Source organism: Podarcis tiliguerta, assembly GCF_965153285.1.
Source record: "Podarcis tiliguerta genome assembly, chromosome: 7".
NCBI classification, from domain to species: domain Eukaryota; kingdom Metazoa; phylum Chordata; class Lepidosauria; order Squamata; family Lacertidae; genus Podarcis; species Podarcis tiliguerta.
The window spans coordinates 45,666,690-45,682,150 of NC_139540.1; the positions used below are offsets into that span (position 1 = coordinate 45,666,690).

The 15,461-nt window shown below is 40.5% G+C and overlaps 1 protein-coding gene across 1 annotated transcript in view; it reads left to right on the forward strand.

Moving 5' to 3' along the window:
* The window catches only part of SMCHD1 (structural maintenance of chromosomes flexible hinge domain containing 1), a 67,875-nt gene that overhangs the window by 12,073 nt on the left and 40,341 nt on the right, over positions 1–15,461 (forward strand). Inside the window, exons 5-19 of the mRNA XM_083449995.1 lie at positions 104–186; positions 277–407; positions 862–976; positions 1,816–1,935; positions 2,173–2,339; positions 2,645–2,738; positions 3,246–3,456; positions 5,567–5,687; positions 5,773–5,953; positions 6,653–6,850; positions 10,244–10,357; positions 12,417–12,523; positions 12,735–12,817; positions 13,513–13,626; positions 15,324–15,401. Of these exons, the coding sequence (XP_083306121.1) occupies positions 104–186; positions 277–407; positions 862–976; positions 1,816–1,935; positions 2,173–2,339; positions 2,645–2,738; positions 3,246–3,456; positions 5,567–5,687; positions 5,773–5,953; positions 6,653–6,850; positions 10,244–10,357; positions 12,417–12,523; positions 12,735–12,817; positions 13,513–13,626; positions 15,324–15,401 (1,917 nt within the window). The remainder of the gene's footprint in view (positions 1–103; positions 187–276; positions 408–861; positions 977–1,815; positions 1,936–2,172; positions 2,340–2,644; positions 2,739–3,245; positions 3,457–5,566; positions 5,688–5,772; positions 5,954–6,652; positions 6,851–10,243; positions 10,358–12,416; positions 12,524–12,734; positions 12,818–13,512; positions 13,627–15,323; positions 15,402–15,461) is intronic.

Consider the following 15,461-nt stretch of genomic DNA (forward strand, 5'->3'; position numbering starts at 1 on the left):
CTTGTATCGTATGTTGCCTTTCAGGAACATGTCAAAAGTGGATATTCTAATTTTTGTTAATAATTTTAATTGTTAGCAAACATTTCTCTCTTTTTCTGTTTAGCGTTTGCTCTTGCAGAATTAATTGATAACTCTTTATCAGCTACTTCTAAAAATACTGCCGTCCGGAGAATACAGTTAAAGCTGGTAAGTAACTAAGGAGCTACTCCAGTGATTTGCAGGGTTATTGTATGATAGAATCATCATATACTGTTTCTTCTTCTTTTAAAAAAATAGTTATTTGATGACTCTCAAGGGAAACCAGCCGTTGCCGTGATTGATAATGGAAGAGGCATGAGTTCTAAACAACTGAATAATTGGGCTGTGTATCGGTTATCAAAGTTTACACGACAAAGTGATATGGAAAGGTTAGGATGTTCTAATTTCAATGGTATTTAAGTATAAAATAAGTGAATTTCATTGTGTAAGAATTCAGTGTTCTCAGGACATGTTTTAAAAAGTTCCCGTAGTTCTTAAATACTGAGAATTTGAAACAGCTAACAAAAAGTCCAAATAATTATACTTTGATGTCTCAGTATTTCAAGTCTTTTATCTTTTGTTAAGATATGTAGTTTTTACATTGATAACTTTGTCAACCACTTGAAATACTTTAGTAATTACCAGGAAGCAAATCAATGTTTCTGAATATTTGAATGAATATATAATGGAGATATTTTGTAATGTTTAGTTAGTAGTAAGCATTATGTGTTCTTGCTTGGTATTGTTATTAATTGGAAAAGTTTTCAGTAATGTCTGATATACTCACACTTGCATATTTAACAGCTTCTGCTATTTCTTTTTTTTGTCTAATTTTGGTATTAGTGACCATTCAGGATATGTACGTCCTTCAGCTGTACCCCGCAGTTTAAACAGTGATATATCATATTTTGGGGTTGGTGGTAAACAAGCAGTGTTTTTTGTTGGACAGTCTACCAGAGTAAGTAACATTTTATATTTTTACAATTTTAGCCATTTTATGTGGTACTTCTTGGCTAACCTAGATTAGCAACTGGCTGTGTTTTCCTGCTTCTGTATGCAGCATACCTGTAAAGTGTGCCCCATGCTAATACAGTAGTCATAAGGAAAATCATCAGACCATTGTCACCAATTGGCTATTAGAAAGGAGGCTTGTCCACTTAGCAGTTATTGGGAACACTGGTTTGGCTTACCCACACCCTTCATGGCCTTTGGTAAACGAACAGGACCCCTTTGCCTCCCAGCTGTTAGTTGGTAACAATAGTTTTCCTACATGAACCACAGTCTGGCAATTGGGACTGCTGGTCTCAAACACTGGATATTACACACTTAAAATGAATGAGAATGCTCTGTGTTGCTGGTGGAGAGAAGGCAGTCTTTGTCTTGAATACGACATAGTAATGAGACAGGGTGTATTCTATATCTGGGTGCTGCATTGGGGGGAAATGCATACTGATGGTCCCTTCTTGTCATCTTGTGTGCACTTTTGACAGATGTGGCTTCTCTTGTGATTCTGAAACTGTTCTACAGTGGTACCTCGGGTTAAGTATTTAATTCCTTCCAGAGGTCCATTCTTAACGTGAAACTGTTCTTAACCTGAAGCACCACCTTAGCTAATGGGGCCTCCTGCTGCCTCACCACTGGAGCACAATTTCTGTTCTTATCCTGAAGCAAAGTTCTTAACCTGAGGTACTATTTCTGGGTTAGTGGAATCTGTAACCTGAAGCGTATGTAACCTGAAGCATATGTAACCCGAAGTACCACCGTATTTATTATTTAAAATTTTTAAATCTTGAACAGATGATAAGCAAACCTGCAGATTCGAAAGATGTTCATGAGCTTGTACTTTCTAAAGAAGATTTTGAAAAGAAAGAGAAAAACAAAGAAGCTATATACAAGGGATACATTCGAAACAGAAAGGTAAGGAACTTAAATTATTTGTTGAGTTATACAAAATACTTGAAAAAAGGTCATCTTGGTACTTAACAAGTAGCTACCAGGGTTTAGGCAGTTGTTGGGAAATTAATTGTACCAACAAGTTTTATCTTTTCTGATAAGCAGCTGAACAAGAAAGATGAGAGCAGTTGTTTCCCAGTTTATGGTTACAATTCCAGTCAAGTGACCTATTTTATTTTATTTTAAAACTATTTCTCAAAGCCATCTGACTCTTCCCATATTGTTAATGATGATGAACGATTCCTGCACAATCTTATCATGGAAGAAAAAGACAAAGAAGGTTTCACTGCAGTAGTTATTACAGGAGTACAGCCAGAACACGTGCAGTACCTGAAAAACAATTTTAACCGTTGGACGAGGCAACTATCGTGAGTTGTTCGTTAAAATAGTTAATATGTTCAAATACTATTGACTCAAATCTTGCGTTACTTAAGATTTTTTTGTGCAGTTTCTGCAAATCATTTATTAATTGAATTTACTATAAATTTATACTAGTCTATATTAGTGCATAGTACGCTTAGTGCTGCTTTCAGGTTTCCAGCTGCCAGTTGTGGGGTGCCCATTTTATAACTTAACTTGAAGTAAATGCCTGCTTGATTATTCAACAGTGTACCAATTTTGTAAATGTATTTTATTCAAACTTTTAACAGACACATATACCATTTTTTTACAGACACATATACCATTACTATATCCATGGACCAAAAGGAAATGAAATTAATTTGCCAATGAAGGAAGCAAGAACTTTCAACAATATTGATATTGAGGTAGGATCTATATACATTGGTTTGCAAATAATTACATTTGCTTAGAACCAGGAACTATCCAAAGTGTTACACTTGCAAAACAGGGCTTTCCTATTTCCTCCTTTCCCTGCATTGTTTCTGGTGTTCAGGGAATAGCATGAGCAATGATGCAGTGGGATGCCAGTGGAAAATGTTGTCCCTTCCTTGCATGAACAGAACTGTCTTTCTGCTAGCATAAGGAATCGTACCCATTGAACAGTGAGAACCTCTGGATCCTACCCACTTCATATTGTGTACATCTGCCCTGCAAGGAGATAAAGCTCCAGTCATGGCTCTAACCTTTAGACAGCCCTGCCACTACCATTCCTATAAGCTATAAGTTACTGGGGAGCACAGATTCTCCTGATTCCTGGTTTGCACAAATCTTGGAGCATGTTGTTAAGTTTGTATTATTTCTGCCTCTTGATGACCATGGCAACAAACAACATTTATAGGAGGAACTTGCATTTATTTGTTGTTTATTTGTAGATTTCAATGTATGAAAAAGGGAAGACACCTAAGATTGTGAATCTTAGAGAAATTGACAATGATATGCAGACATTATATATAAGTACAGCAGCGGATAGTTTTGAGTTCAAGGCAAAAGTTGAAGGAGACGGTGTAGTGGAAGGTGTTATACGCTATCACCCTTTCTTGTATGATAAAGAAACCTATCCTGATGATCCTTGCTTTCCTTCAAGTAAGTTGGGTAACTTTCATACTAACTCTCATTGATGTACTAATAACGAAGGCTACATTTTGCATCCTCCTTGTGCAGCTCTTTAGCTTGGGAGCGAGGAACACTGCACTGAAGTGGTTTCACCTCTGCCTTCTGACTTTTCCCAGAGAGTAGCAATAGGGAACTAGTGCCCCATGTAAATTGCTTTCATAGACCTGACGAAGGCCTTTGACCTCATCAACCGAAAAGGACACTTCACACTGCTCAACAAGATAGGATGCCCACCTAAGCACTATAGTAGGATTGTTTCCTTCCACGAGAACATGTGTGGCACCGTCTAGTATGACAATTCATTCTCAGATGCCTCCCTAATAATAATAATAATAATAATAACAACAACAACAACAATGTGGAGAATGGCTGTGTTCTAAACCCAGCTCTCTTAGGCATATTCTTCTCCCTGTTGCTCTCATATGCCTCCAGATTGACTGCAGGTGATGTGTATGTCCATTCAAGAAGCAAGAGGGTCTGTTCAACCTGGCACAGCTTGATGCCGAGACAAAAGTGTGGTGGGTTATTATCTGGGAGATGCTGTTTGACGATGACACAACCTTGACAGCACACTCTGAGGAAGCTCTACAGCAAAGCTTTCCAAACTTTTCATGTTGGTGACACACTTTTTAAACATGCATCATATCACAACACAGTCATTCAGTTTTACTAGCAAACCAGAGGTTAAACTAACCCCTTTCCAGCTCCGGGAGGAGAGTGGGGAGAGTTTACACAACGCACCTACATACTGCAGCTGACACCCTAACATGTCACAACACACAGTTTGGAAAGCTCTGCTCTCCAGAGTCTCATCAGCTGCTTTGCCCAAGCCTGCATGATAAAGACCAACATCCTGGGTCAAGACGTCGCCAGCACTCAACAAATCAGCATGGGTGACAACATGCTTGAGGTGGTAGACAATTTCCTCTACCAGGGTTCCACCATAACCAGCAACCTTTTCATTGACACTGAGCAGTACAAGCATACTGCCACAGCAGGTATGGCAATGTCTCACCTCTCCAAAAGAGTATGGGGAAATGTGCCTAGGTAGCTTCAATGGATAGAAGTGTCTTACTTACTGGTCTTGACAGGTTTGTCAACTACAGTCCTTCATGGAAAGAGGTAGCTTGGCTCAATGCTCTGTTAACCTGAAGACTGGGCAGTTTTTACTTACTCTCTGTGGAGCTGCTGGTTTGGAAGTTGCTGTCAGTGCAGAATGCCACAGTGCTGGTGGGCACAAATAGTCAGGTGCACATCGTGCCTCCACTGGTTGCCTGTATGCTTGTGAGCCCAGTTAAAGGTACTTCTGTTGACATCCAAAGCCAGGCATTTCTGAAGGATTACTATCTCTTGCTATAGACCTGTCCAGTTTTTGAGATCTGCAAGGGAGGCCTTGTTGGCAGTTCTGCTGTGCTGTGAAGTTTGTGAAGTGGCAGTACCAGAGAAGATCTCTATGGTAGCCACTCGGCTGTTGAATGCCTTCTGAGGTGCATCTGGTTTCGTCACTGTATACATTTCAACAACTGGTCAAGCCACACATTTTTGCACTGACAATTAGGACTGGAGGATGAGATTAGAATAGCCCTCGCTGCAATGTTGTTGTTTCTGTCCGCTCTTCATTCAGCTTAATGATCTAGTACTGTTTAGGTTTTACTTAGTTAACTTGTAGTATTGAGCTTGGAGGTAACCTGCCTTGGGGCAGGCTACATGGTGAAGGACGGGGCTATAATTACATATATATATAATTATACAACCTGAAATTCTTATGCTGTAAAGTGCACCTAAGGTTGATGGGGACGTTTGGCTGAAACTTTTAGGTGATCTGTTCCCTGCTTTGTATGACATGGGAGAAAACCATGAAGCCTATTGGGTCACTGGGTATTAAGCTGTACAAACTTTACTTTACTTTACTTTACTTCACTTACCAGTGTTGAATAACTCTTATTAGTTTGCTGCATATTTGAGGGGAAACTGTATGACTAATAAATAATTAGAAATAGTGGTTTAATGTTCTATTCTGGAGAACAATGTCTTCTGTTCTTGCATTCCTTTGTAATTTGACACTCATTTTTCAATTTAGAATTAAAAGATGACAATGATGATGAAGAATGCTATGTAATAGAAAAGGGAGCAAGAGGGAAAAGGCCTATTTTTGAATGTTTTTGGAATGGAAGACTAATACCATACACAACTGTTGAAAAGTAAGATTATGCCTATGCAATAATTTACATTTTAATATTTTTATTATTTTTGTAAAAGTTTCTAATCATTGCCTTTCTCCCTAAGCTTTGAGTGGTGTGCTCTGCCCAAGAGAGGTCTTGCCCCATCTGAATGTTACAACAGAATTTCTGGTGTGTTATTTACAAATGACAGATTTCAGGTCAGCACAAACAAACTGACTTTCATGGATTTGGAATTGAAGTTAAAAGACAGAAACACAATTTTTACAAGAATCGTCAATGGGCAGGTAATACTTGTACAATTTAATTGCTTGTCACACTTGGATAAATAAATTAAGAGAACCATTATATGTGAGCTTTCTGTCTTTTTATTGACTTACCTTAGATTTTTAAATTACATTGCCTAAGTTTAGACTTTTATTGTATTTGAGGAGTTTAGTATGTGCTACCATAACACTCTGTCACAAGAGACCAGGGCCCTGCGGGACTTGACATCTTTCCGCAGGGCCTGCAAGACAGAACTGTTCCACCAGGCCTTTGGCCAGGGCACAGCCTGACTCCCTCCCTCGGCAATCTTCGCGGAGCTGTGGCCCAATGGTTGCCAGTGGCTTGAATTAATTAATTTTATAATGAATGATTTTAGAGTGTTGTTTGTGCTGTACTTTTGTACTGTTTTATTGTTGTTAGCTGCCCTGAGCCCGGCTTCAGCTGGGGAGGGCGGGATATAAATAAAATTTATTATTATTATGATTATTATTATTATTATTATTACTGAGCAGATGGGTCTAGTCACCTTTTTAATTCCCCTCAGTGGCCAAGTGATGCTAGGTCAGGAACATTGTGGGTAATTAAAATTGCCACACCTTGTCTCTTCGTAATTTTAAATAATGACTAATTGAAGCTGAGGCCTGCACAAGACTGCACCTTCAGACAGTCATAAAGGCTGAACTACAGTTACTCTAATACATGTTCAAAATTCTTCACAGGAGCAAAGAATGAAAATTGACAGAGACTTTGCATTGTGGCTCAAGGAGTGCCATGAAAAACATGACAAACAAATAAAATTCACACACTTTGAAGAAATAATTACACGCACTGAGCTGCACTCTAAGCGCTTGCAGAGACCCTGGTCTACATATTTGGAAATAGAATGGGATGGAAAGACATACAAAACTGGGCAGCTGGTAAGTTAATTGCTTGTTGATGACACTTTTTACAGATGGCCTAACACAGATTTGAATGCAACAAAAGTTTAATATAAATAAAATTATAATATGCTTTTAAAAGAATGTTTGCTGGGGAAATAGAAGTACTTTGTTGCTTATCCTGTATAATGCAGACAAAAATATTGATGTTATATATTATTTTATGTTATAAAAAGCTAATTTAGGATTCAATTATTGCTACTGTAAAAAAAATATTGTAAATGTTTTTATTGATGTGAGCATTTCTACCCCATCCTTGTAATGCATACATATCCCTCTGGGTGTCTTAGAACAATTAAAATCACAGTATCATTATGAACCCATGATATCACAATACTTTTTTTTACTGATAATTCTAATATTCCTTGTAAATGGCTTAGTGGTTTTATTGCAATCAAGCAGTAGATAGACAGACACTTTAATTATGCCCAGAAACAAATCAGCAAACAACACAGCTGTTGCAGATGATGTGTAAAGTTAGCTGTTTGAACACTGCCCTAAAACTGGATCTTAAACCCCCCAAAACATGCTCACTCATTCTTGCAGTTGTGTTCTGAATCAATTGAAGTTTCCAAAGATTGTTCAAAAGTAGCCCAAATTTAACACGTTGCAGAAATATAACCTGTATGTCATTAACACATCTGTTGCTGTAGCCGCATCTCCTAATCTCAGATAAGTGGCCCATCAGCCTATGAGGGGGAAAGGCACTTCTGGTGCCCAATAGCCACATGCGTGCCTAGATACAAGGCTGAATCTAGGACTAGCCACAAATTGCAAGCCTGCTTCTTCAAGGGGAAAATCAATGAGACAATGTTTTGGCAAGGAGGGTGTGAGTGGGTGAGTGTTGCAACCCAAGGTGAATATTGAGGCTCACCCCTCTTCAGTGTTAATGTGTTCCATTTTATTGCTTTTATAAATTAACAAAGCCTGTTGGGATAATCTGGGACTTCTTTGAAGGCAGCAAAAAAGTCTCAACAAGGCATTTATTACTTATCGCTACCAGCTGTTGCCTCTGATAACTACAAACGTACCCCATCAGCACATGGGTTTCCACTTGCAAAACAGGACTTCCCCCCTCTTACTACAACCCAGTTTGGGGATCAGAACTGAACTGTTAACTTGAAAAACATCAGCCTTGCTGTGTTTGCTGGTCCCGTGGATAACTGTGAGGCGAGGTCCGAGTCCAGTCCGAGATCAAGAGTGCAGTAGGGAGGCAGTCCGTCAAAGCTGAAGCTGGGTTCAAGGCAGGGTGTCGGATGAGGTCAGGAGCTCCAGCAGGCAGGAACACGCTACCAACAATGTTGCTCCCGCAACCTGGGATGGGGCTGGCTGGCTTTTATCTGCCCCGAGGCATAGGGCGGTCCCGGTCCACAGGTGACTTGCCTCTCCTGGCCTGGAGGCGAGCACTCCTCCTGCGGGAACTTAGTTCCCTCCGCCTCTCTGCCCTGAGCCTCTGCAGTTCAGGAGAGTGGAGCACCTGCAGGCAATGGGTCCTCCATCACCTCAGGAACCAGAGCAGACTCAGCTGGTGCCTGCACCTGAGGATCCAGCACAGGTGAGGACCCTTCAGCTCAAGCCCCAGCCCCAGCTCAGCTGGTTCTGGAGGTGGGGAATCCTGTGCAGGCTGGGATTCCTCAGGTTCAGCCTCTGAGTGAATCCCAGGCCATCACACTGTGTGTGTCAAGGTGATCAAACCTGAGACACACAGCCTCAGAACTTCCTTTGTAAAGGAACATAAGGACAAGTAAACTTTCAAAACACGAACATGTAAAAGCTTTATTCTCCTAACCAAGTTTTACACAGCCTGTGGTATCTCTCCCTAATGAAATGCTGTCCCTCAGAAAAGGGAAATAGGAGAACTCATCTTTCCAGTTTCCTATCTAAGCAGACCAGCCCACCCCCATCCCCCACAAAGGATTTTGTGATACCCACACCAAGGATTCTTCCCAGTAAATCCTTGCAGCAGTGATAAACAGGGAAATGGTGAGGTGTGAGAGAAAGACACATGTTGCCTCTGTGGGTTGGCGTAGCCTTCTCCAAAAGGGGATCAGAGGGAGAACTGCTTTTATGGAGATATGGGATGGACAAAAAAGTCCTCTCCCACAGGATCCAGAATGCCATAAGATGGCAAAGCAGCATTAAATCCTGGTTCTAGATATAAAAAATGTCTCTGTATTGTCCTCTTCACATGCATGGAAACATACTTCAGGCTCAGAGTTAGGGTCTAGCCCACATTACCTGCATCACCGGGCTGAAACTTGACCTTCACACCTCCCATCCATTAGCCCACAGCCTTGCTTCTTTGTTTCAGCCTCTGTAGGGGAAACACATTTCAGATAAATGGTTGCTAAGGCTTGCTGATTGAACTGTTACTTTCAAGGCTGGAGCAGACTGCAGAAAGCTCCATTATTTTACTAGCAGCTTGGGTTTCAAAATCACAACTAAATTTAATTATTTTTAAAACATTTCAAAATGAAAAGATAGAAGAGATAAAATAAGTGTTTTTGAAAGTATTAACTTTTATAAATAATGAAAGTATTAACTTTTATAAATAATGAATACACAAACTTTCTTCCCAGTGATATTTTTTTAAAGTTCCAGTTTCATGTTGGTATCCAGTTAGTGTCACAAACAAGCTATGCCTGTCACTATGATACGTGGGAAGGTTTATTCCCAACCAGAACAGTTTTTACTGTATCCCCTAACAAAATATAGACCGCAAACAACTTTTCCCCCCTAAACACTCTGTTCCGTTGAACCAGCATGGTAAACAGAGGTTTTTTTAGAAATGATGCACTGTGTCTTTGGAATAAACTTTGAACCTGTTAAACAGCCCCCCCCCCCCCGCCCCCAACTCCAGTTCGTAACATAGTGTAAGCTCTGTATTTCACCATGCAGTGGGTTCTCACTTGGAGAAGAACTTTTACATACCAAATTGCATTTGCATGCAGGAGATGCTTTTACCAATACTGTTTTTGCCTACTGAAGAATTACAGTAAATAGAACTACAGTGGTACCTCAGGTTATGTACTTAATTCATTCCGGAGCTCCGTTCTTAACCTGAAACTGTTCATAACCTGAAGCACCACTTTAGCTAATGGGGCCTCTTGCTGCCGCCGCGCTGCCAGAGCACGATTTCTGTTCTCATCCTGAAGCAAAGTTCTTAACCTGAAGCACTATTTCTGGGTTAGCAGAGTCTGTAACCTGAAGCGTATGTAACCCGAGGTACCACTGTATGTTAGTTAGTCTTTGTTGTTGTTGTATGTTCATGCAGATTGAATGGATCTACCAAATATTATTTCTAGGATTAAATTAAATCTGTAAAGAGTACAGTAAAAAAAAAAAAATACTGAACTTCTGTTTGCGTCTTAGGTAAAAACAATTAAAACAGTTCCATTACTCTATGGCAGAATAAAGAAATTTTTTCTATATGGAGATCATGATGGAGATGTGTATGCTACAGGAGGAGAGGTTCAGATAGCTTTGGTAAGTGAATAGTCAAAAGTTGTAAACTGATTAAGTGATTTAATTAGATTAGAGGTAACAATTTCTTTGAAAGTCTTCCATGAAGATTGTATTTTTTGCTCCATAAGACGCACCTGACCATAAGACGCACCTTCTCCCGCTGGAGCCTTAGCAGCCGGACAGCGCCTGCAGCTCAGTCAGCCTGTATCCAAAGGCGGCGGCAGCAGCAGCAGCAGCAGTGAAACTAACCTCATTGGCTTTTCTGGCGGCTGCACCAAGAGCCTCCACTGCTCTTTTCAATGAGCCTCATTCTCCGGCCGCAACATTTGTCTCCCTGGGCAATGTTTGCTCAGACATTACTCGGCTCTGGCGGTAGCCTCTCTCTCTCTCTCTCTCTCTCTCTCTCTCTCTCTCTCTGGCCTGGCATTAAGCCGCAGCAAACTCCTGCTGCAACTACATCCGCTCCCTGGGAGAGAGGATGCCAGGGGAGGGGGGTGGAAAGAGAGAGAGCGCTTGTCTAGATCAGGCATTGTTGTTAATTTGTATACTGCCCTCCATCCAAAGATCACAACATAAAAATGCAAAGCAAAAACAGAGCAAAATTGAAGGTTGACGCCTTGCCTTGCAAACAAAATCCAGATGTGTTGTCTGCCAGCCTTGCTTGCTCATCCAAGGGATAAAGAGACCTGTTTCCTCTACTTCTGGGCAACATCTCCCTCAGAGCCTTCAGACACACATGGGCATCTGGCAGCTAAGCCTCGGGGTGAGAGGCAAATATATTGTTTGGCGGAAGCTCCCCTTCCCAATTTGACAGAGCATGCGAGGGAGAAAGATCCCCCTCAGTGCTGGCTCCTGGCTGCTCTCATGCAAGTCACAGAGCCCCTCAGATGGAGGGAACTCTAAAGCGTATTCTAAAGCCCTCTCCCCCTGCCTCAGGTCTCCTTACCCCCTCGCGCGGGCGCCGCCATTAGGACACTCGCACGGGCGATGTGCCACGCCCCTGCCACCCTGGGAACCAAAGTCCCCAGCTCCTCTGCTGCCAGGGACCACACATTCACTCCATAAAAAGCACAGACATTTCCCCTTTTTAGGAAGAAAAAAGTGCGTCTTATGGAGTGAAAAATACGGTAATTATATGCAGGTCAAACCAATTTCAGCTAAAATTGTTAAAAATTTGTACAAATCTCTAAATGATGCTCAGCTTTTTATTAGCTTGTTTATTATTTGTCTGATTTAGAGATATTAGAGAAAAGATAGCTGCACTTGACCCATTTCACATTTTATTTGATAATAAGACTTTTAGCCCCTCCATTATAGATAACAGTTCTTTTAACCTACTTTCCTCCCAGATCTTCATATCTCTTAGATAACAGCAAAGAGAGGTGACAGCCCTGTACTTAAGTACTGTACTATATAATATATTATTTTATATTGAATTTAATATAACGTTTAATCCTGCAGCCCAGCTTTCAACCAAGAATCACAGAGCAATTTACAATAGAAAAATACATACCACAGTAGCAAATAAAGCAATAACCACCCCTATACAACCTATGGCTTTTTAAATTAGCCAAAGGCCTGAGAGAAAAGGAATGTTTTTGCCTGGCACCTAAAGTTATATAACAAAGACACCAGGCGAGCCTCCCTGGGGGGAGCATTCCACAAGCAGGGAGCCACTGCAGAATGTTATGGGTCTCTTGGAAACCCCCTCACAGGCATTGTAGATAGAACCACAATTAATGCTTCAATGGTAGAGAGAGCAAAAGCGGAGCATGGTGGAGGCTAACCTGAGGAGGATTTGGACCCTCCTAATTCCCCTGACTGGGAAAGAATATCAGCCCTGATGCTAGCATAATTCTTTTCCTCTACTTTCCAACCCTGCACCTTCTGCCCTAGCCAACGTGAGATTGGGTAGACTCAGGATTTGTTGGTTCCAGGGGCACAGATTTACCACTTTCAGCCCTCATTGGATTGTTCTGCCCATGATGATATAAAGTTCTATGTGTCTGAATCCAGATATAATTTAATTCTATGCTTCCTTATCGGAAGTCATTTATAAATAAGTAGCTTAACTTTTCAGGAACCCGAGGGACTCTATGATGAAATCAAGGTTATACCAATATGCAAACTTGATCGTTCTGTTTCCAACAAAGCAGTGAAGAAATACATTGAAGAGGAAATTTCCAAGTAAGTTTATATAAGCCAATGAAAAGCTAACCTGTTAATTCAAAAATATGCAGGCTGTGTTTATTTATATTTATTAAATTTGTATACCGCCCTTCATCTGTAGATCTCAGAGCAGTTCACAACATGGTTTAAATGAATTAGTCTAGCAGATTTAATTGATTAAAGCTTGCAGTGCCAGAAAATGTAAATAATAACTTTTTTTTTTAATTAGGCTTCCTGATAGGTTGTCAGTAACATGGCCCGATGGAGATGAATTATTACCAAATGAAACTAAGCTTGCAGGAGCTACCATAGGTATGTGTTAATGATAAAGGGCTGGATCTAGAAAGAACTGACATTCCTCCTACCAGCAGCTCATCATACCTCCTAAAAGGATCCTCCTGAATAATATGAGCTATGGCACAGGAGACTGAGGAGGAAGTGGGGTCATCAATAATCAGGTAGAGGCAACTTCCATGAAGGGAACTAGCACTTATGGAAAGTGTCTCTGCCTGATTTTCAAGCATTTGTCTCCCCCAACACAACACAGAAGAAGAAGAGTTTGGATTTGATATCCCACCTTTCACTCCCTTTAAGGAGTCTCAGAGCGGCTAACATTCTCCTTTCCCTTCCTCCCCCACAACAAACACTCTGTGAGGTGAGTGGGGCTGAGAGACTTCAGAGAAGTGTGACTAGCCCAAGGTCCCCCAGCAGCTGCAAGTGGAGGAGCGGAGACGCGAACCCGGTTCACCAGATTACGAGTCTACCGCTCTTAACCACTACACCACACTGGCTCTTTCAAGAGGGTTCTCTGACTTTTGGAGAGGCTGCTAAGGAGAGAAGGGGGTTGGAATATCATGTTCTACCAATCCACTTCTATGGACCATGTGTGTATCTAATTTGTAGTGTAATTTAAATATTACTTATGGACAAGTGGAGTTTGAAAAGAACTTACACTTGGATGTGTTTAATGTATTTGGGGGGGGGGTGTTCTGTTTTTTTATTTATAGGAGCACTAAGAATTGAAATATTGAATAAAAAAGGAGAGCCTATGCAAAAGCTTCCAGGGTCAGGTCATGGAGCAGCGAAGAAATTGCTTGTGGAACTTAAGGTCATTTTTCATTGTAAGAATGCAATCTGTTTTCATTAGATTATTTTAAAACATTATATTGAGGTTTGATACACTAGCCATTAGAACAGAGCTTTCCAAACATTTCATGTTGGTGACACATTTTTTAGACATGCATCATTTTGTGGCACAGCAATTCAGTTTTACTAGCAAACCAAACTAACCGCTTTCTAGTCCCGGGAGGAGCGTGGGAAGCTTTCATGTGACACACCTACACAATGCCGGGGAAACTCAGCCAGATGGGCGCGGTATAAATAATAAATTATTATAATGCAGCTGCCACACTAACGTGTCATGACACACAGTTTGGAAAGCTCTGCATTAGGATAACACAATGTCTCATGTGTTAAACATTTAAAGTTCTGATGCATTTTAAAATATATTCCTCTAAAGCAGCAGTGGGGCATCTGTGGCCTTCCAGATATTGTTAGACTCCCACTCCCTAGCTACTAGCCATGCTGACTTAGCCAGCACATTTCAGGCTAGTAATTTTCTTGCAGGCTACTAACTTCTAGAGGATTTATTACAAGGTTGTGTTAGCTGTTTCTGGGCAGACTAAAGCAACCAACTATTCTTCAATGCATCAGTCATGGGCACTTCATTTTTCTTTGCTACATTTTTGTGAGGGTAAGGACAGAAGGAGCAACTCTGGGAAAAAAATATAAAATTGTGCATTGTATAGGTTCCTATATTCCCATATTTAAGCAGCAGTCTGGTGCTCACTTATTTGGAAGAAATTGAACTCAAGTGGATATACTTCTAAGTAAATTGGATTGTGCTGTTAACATTGCAGACTCATGGGTGCTAGTAGTAAGAAAGACCCTATATAGGAATATATTTAAAATATATCCTTTGTAGGTAAAAAAAAAAAAAAAAAGGAAAGTATGCAAAATGTATACAGGGTTACTAAGAGATGCAAGGGTTAATTATGAGAATGAAACAACATTAATACTATGTTTAGTTGCTAATTAACATTATTTAGTGGCCAAATTTGCAGTAACCTTTAGGAAACATGAAGAAATAGCAATAGGAAACTTTTAAGTCATGCTTTAAAAATTCATCATTCATTTAATTTTCCTAGAATTCAGTCAGCCTACCTGGAAAGGGACGACCTTCCTCACCCCAAGTTCCAGATGGAGCTGGGATGCAAAGTAGGCTTATTTTTGACCTTGTGCGAAGGCACAAGGGGCGAGAGGAAGATTAAGCTCCTAGCAACTACCATTTTTCATTCAGCTACGAAGGCATTCAAAAAAGTAGTGAATCTCTACATTTCCTGCCAGCTGCCTAATTTTCTAATCCTGTTGGTTTCCATTAGGGGACATTTAAGCAAAATCAGTGTCATTTTAAATAACATGGCTGGGGCTGAATCAAGCCTACATCACTTTAAATGTAGTTCTCAGTTCACCTTCACCAAACTGTTAATGTAGGGATGGTTATCCCCTGACTTGGAGGCCTTATCTGGCACCCCCCCCCCCCAAGAGCACCAGTTTTGAAGACAGCAACAAAACTAGTGTGGGGTTGTTTTTTTAAGTAGACACAGCACTGGTGTGGGCAGAGTAACCCCTTATTTAGCTACCTTAATATTATTATTAAAATACACATATATCCTGTATTATTTGTTTGCAACCTAATGCATTTAAAGATACCTTAGCACAATTTTTATATGTGTTTTCTTTCTTCCCCCTATTTAAGCCCATAATGGAGATAAGGAAATCATTTCTCATATCAGTCAGCATGGGGGTAAATGGCCTTACTGGTTCAAAAAAATGGGTGAGTGTTTTTGCTTTAAATCTACCTTACAGTTGAGCAATATTTTGATTATTTCATTTT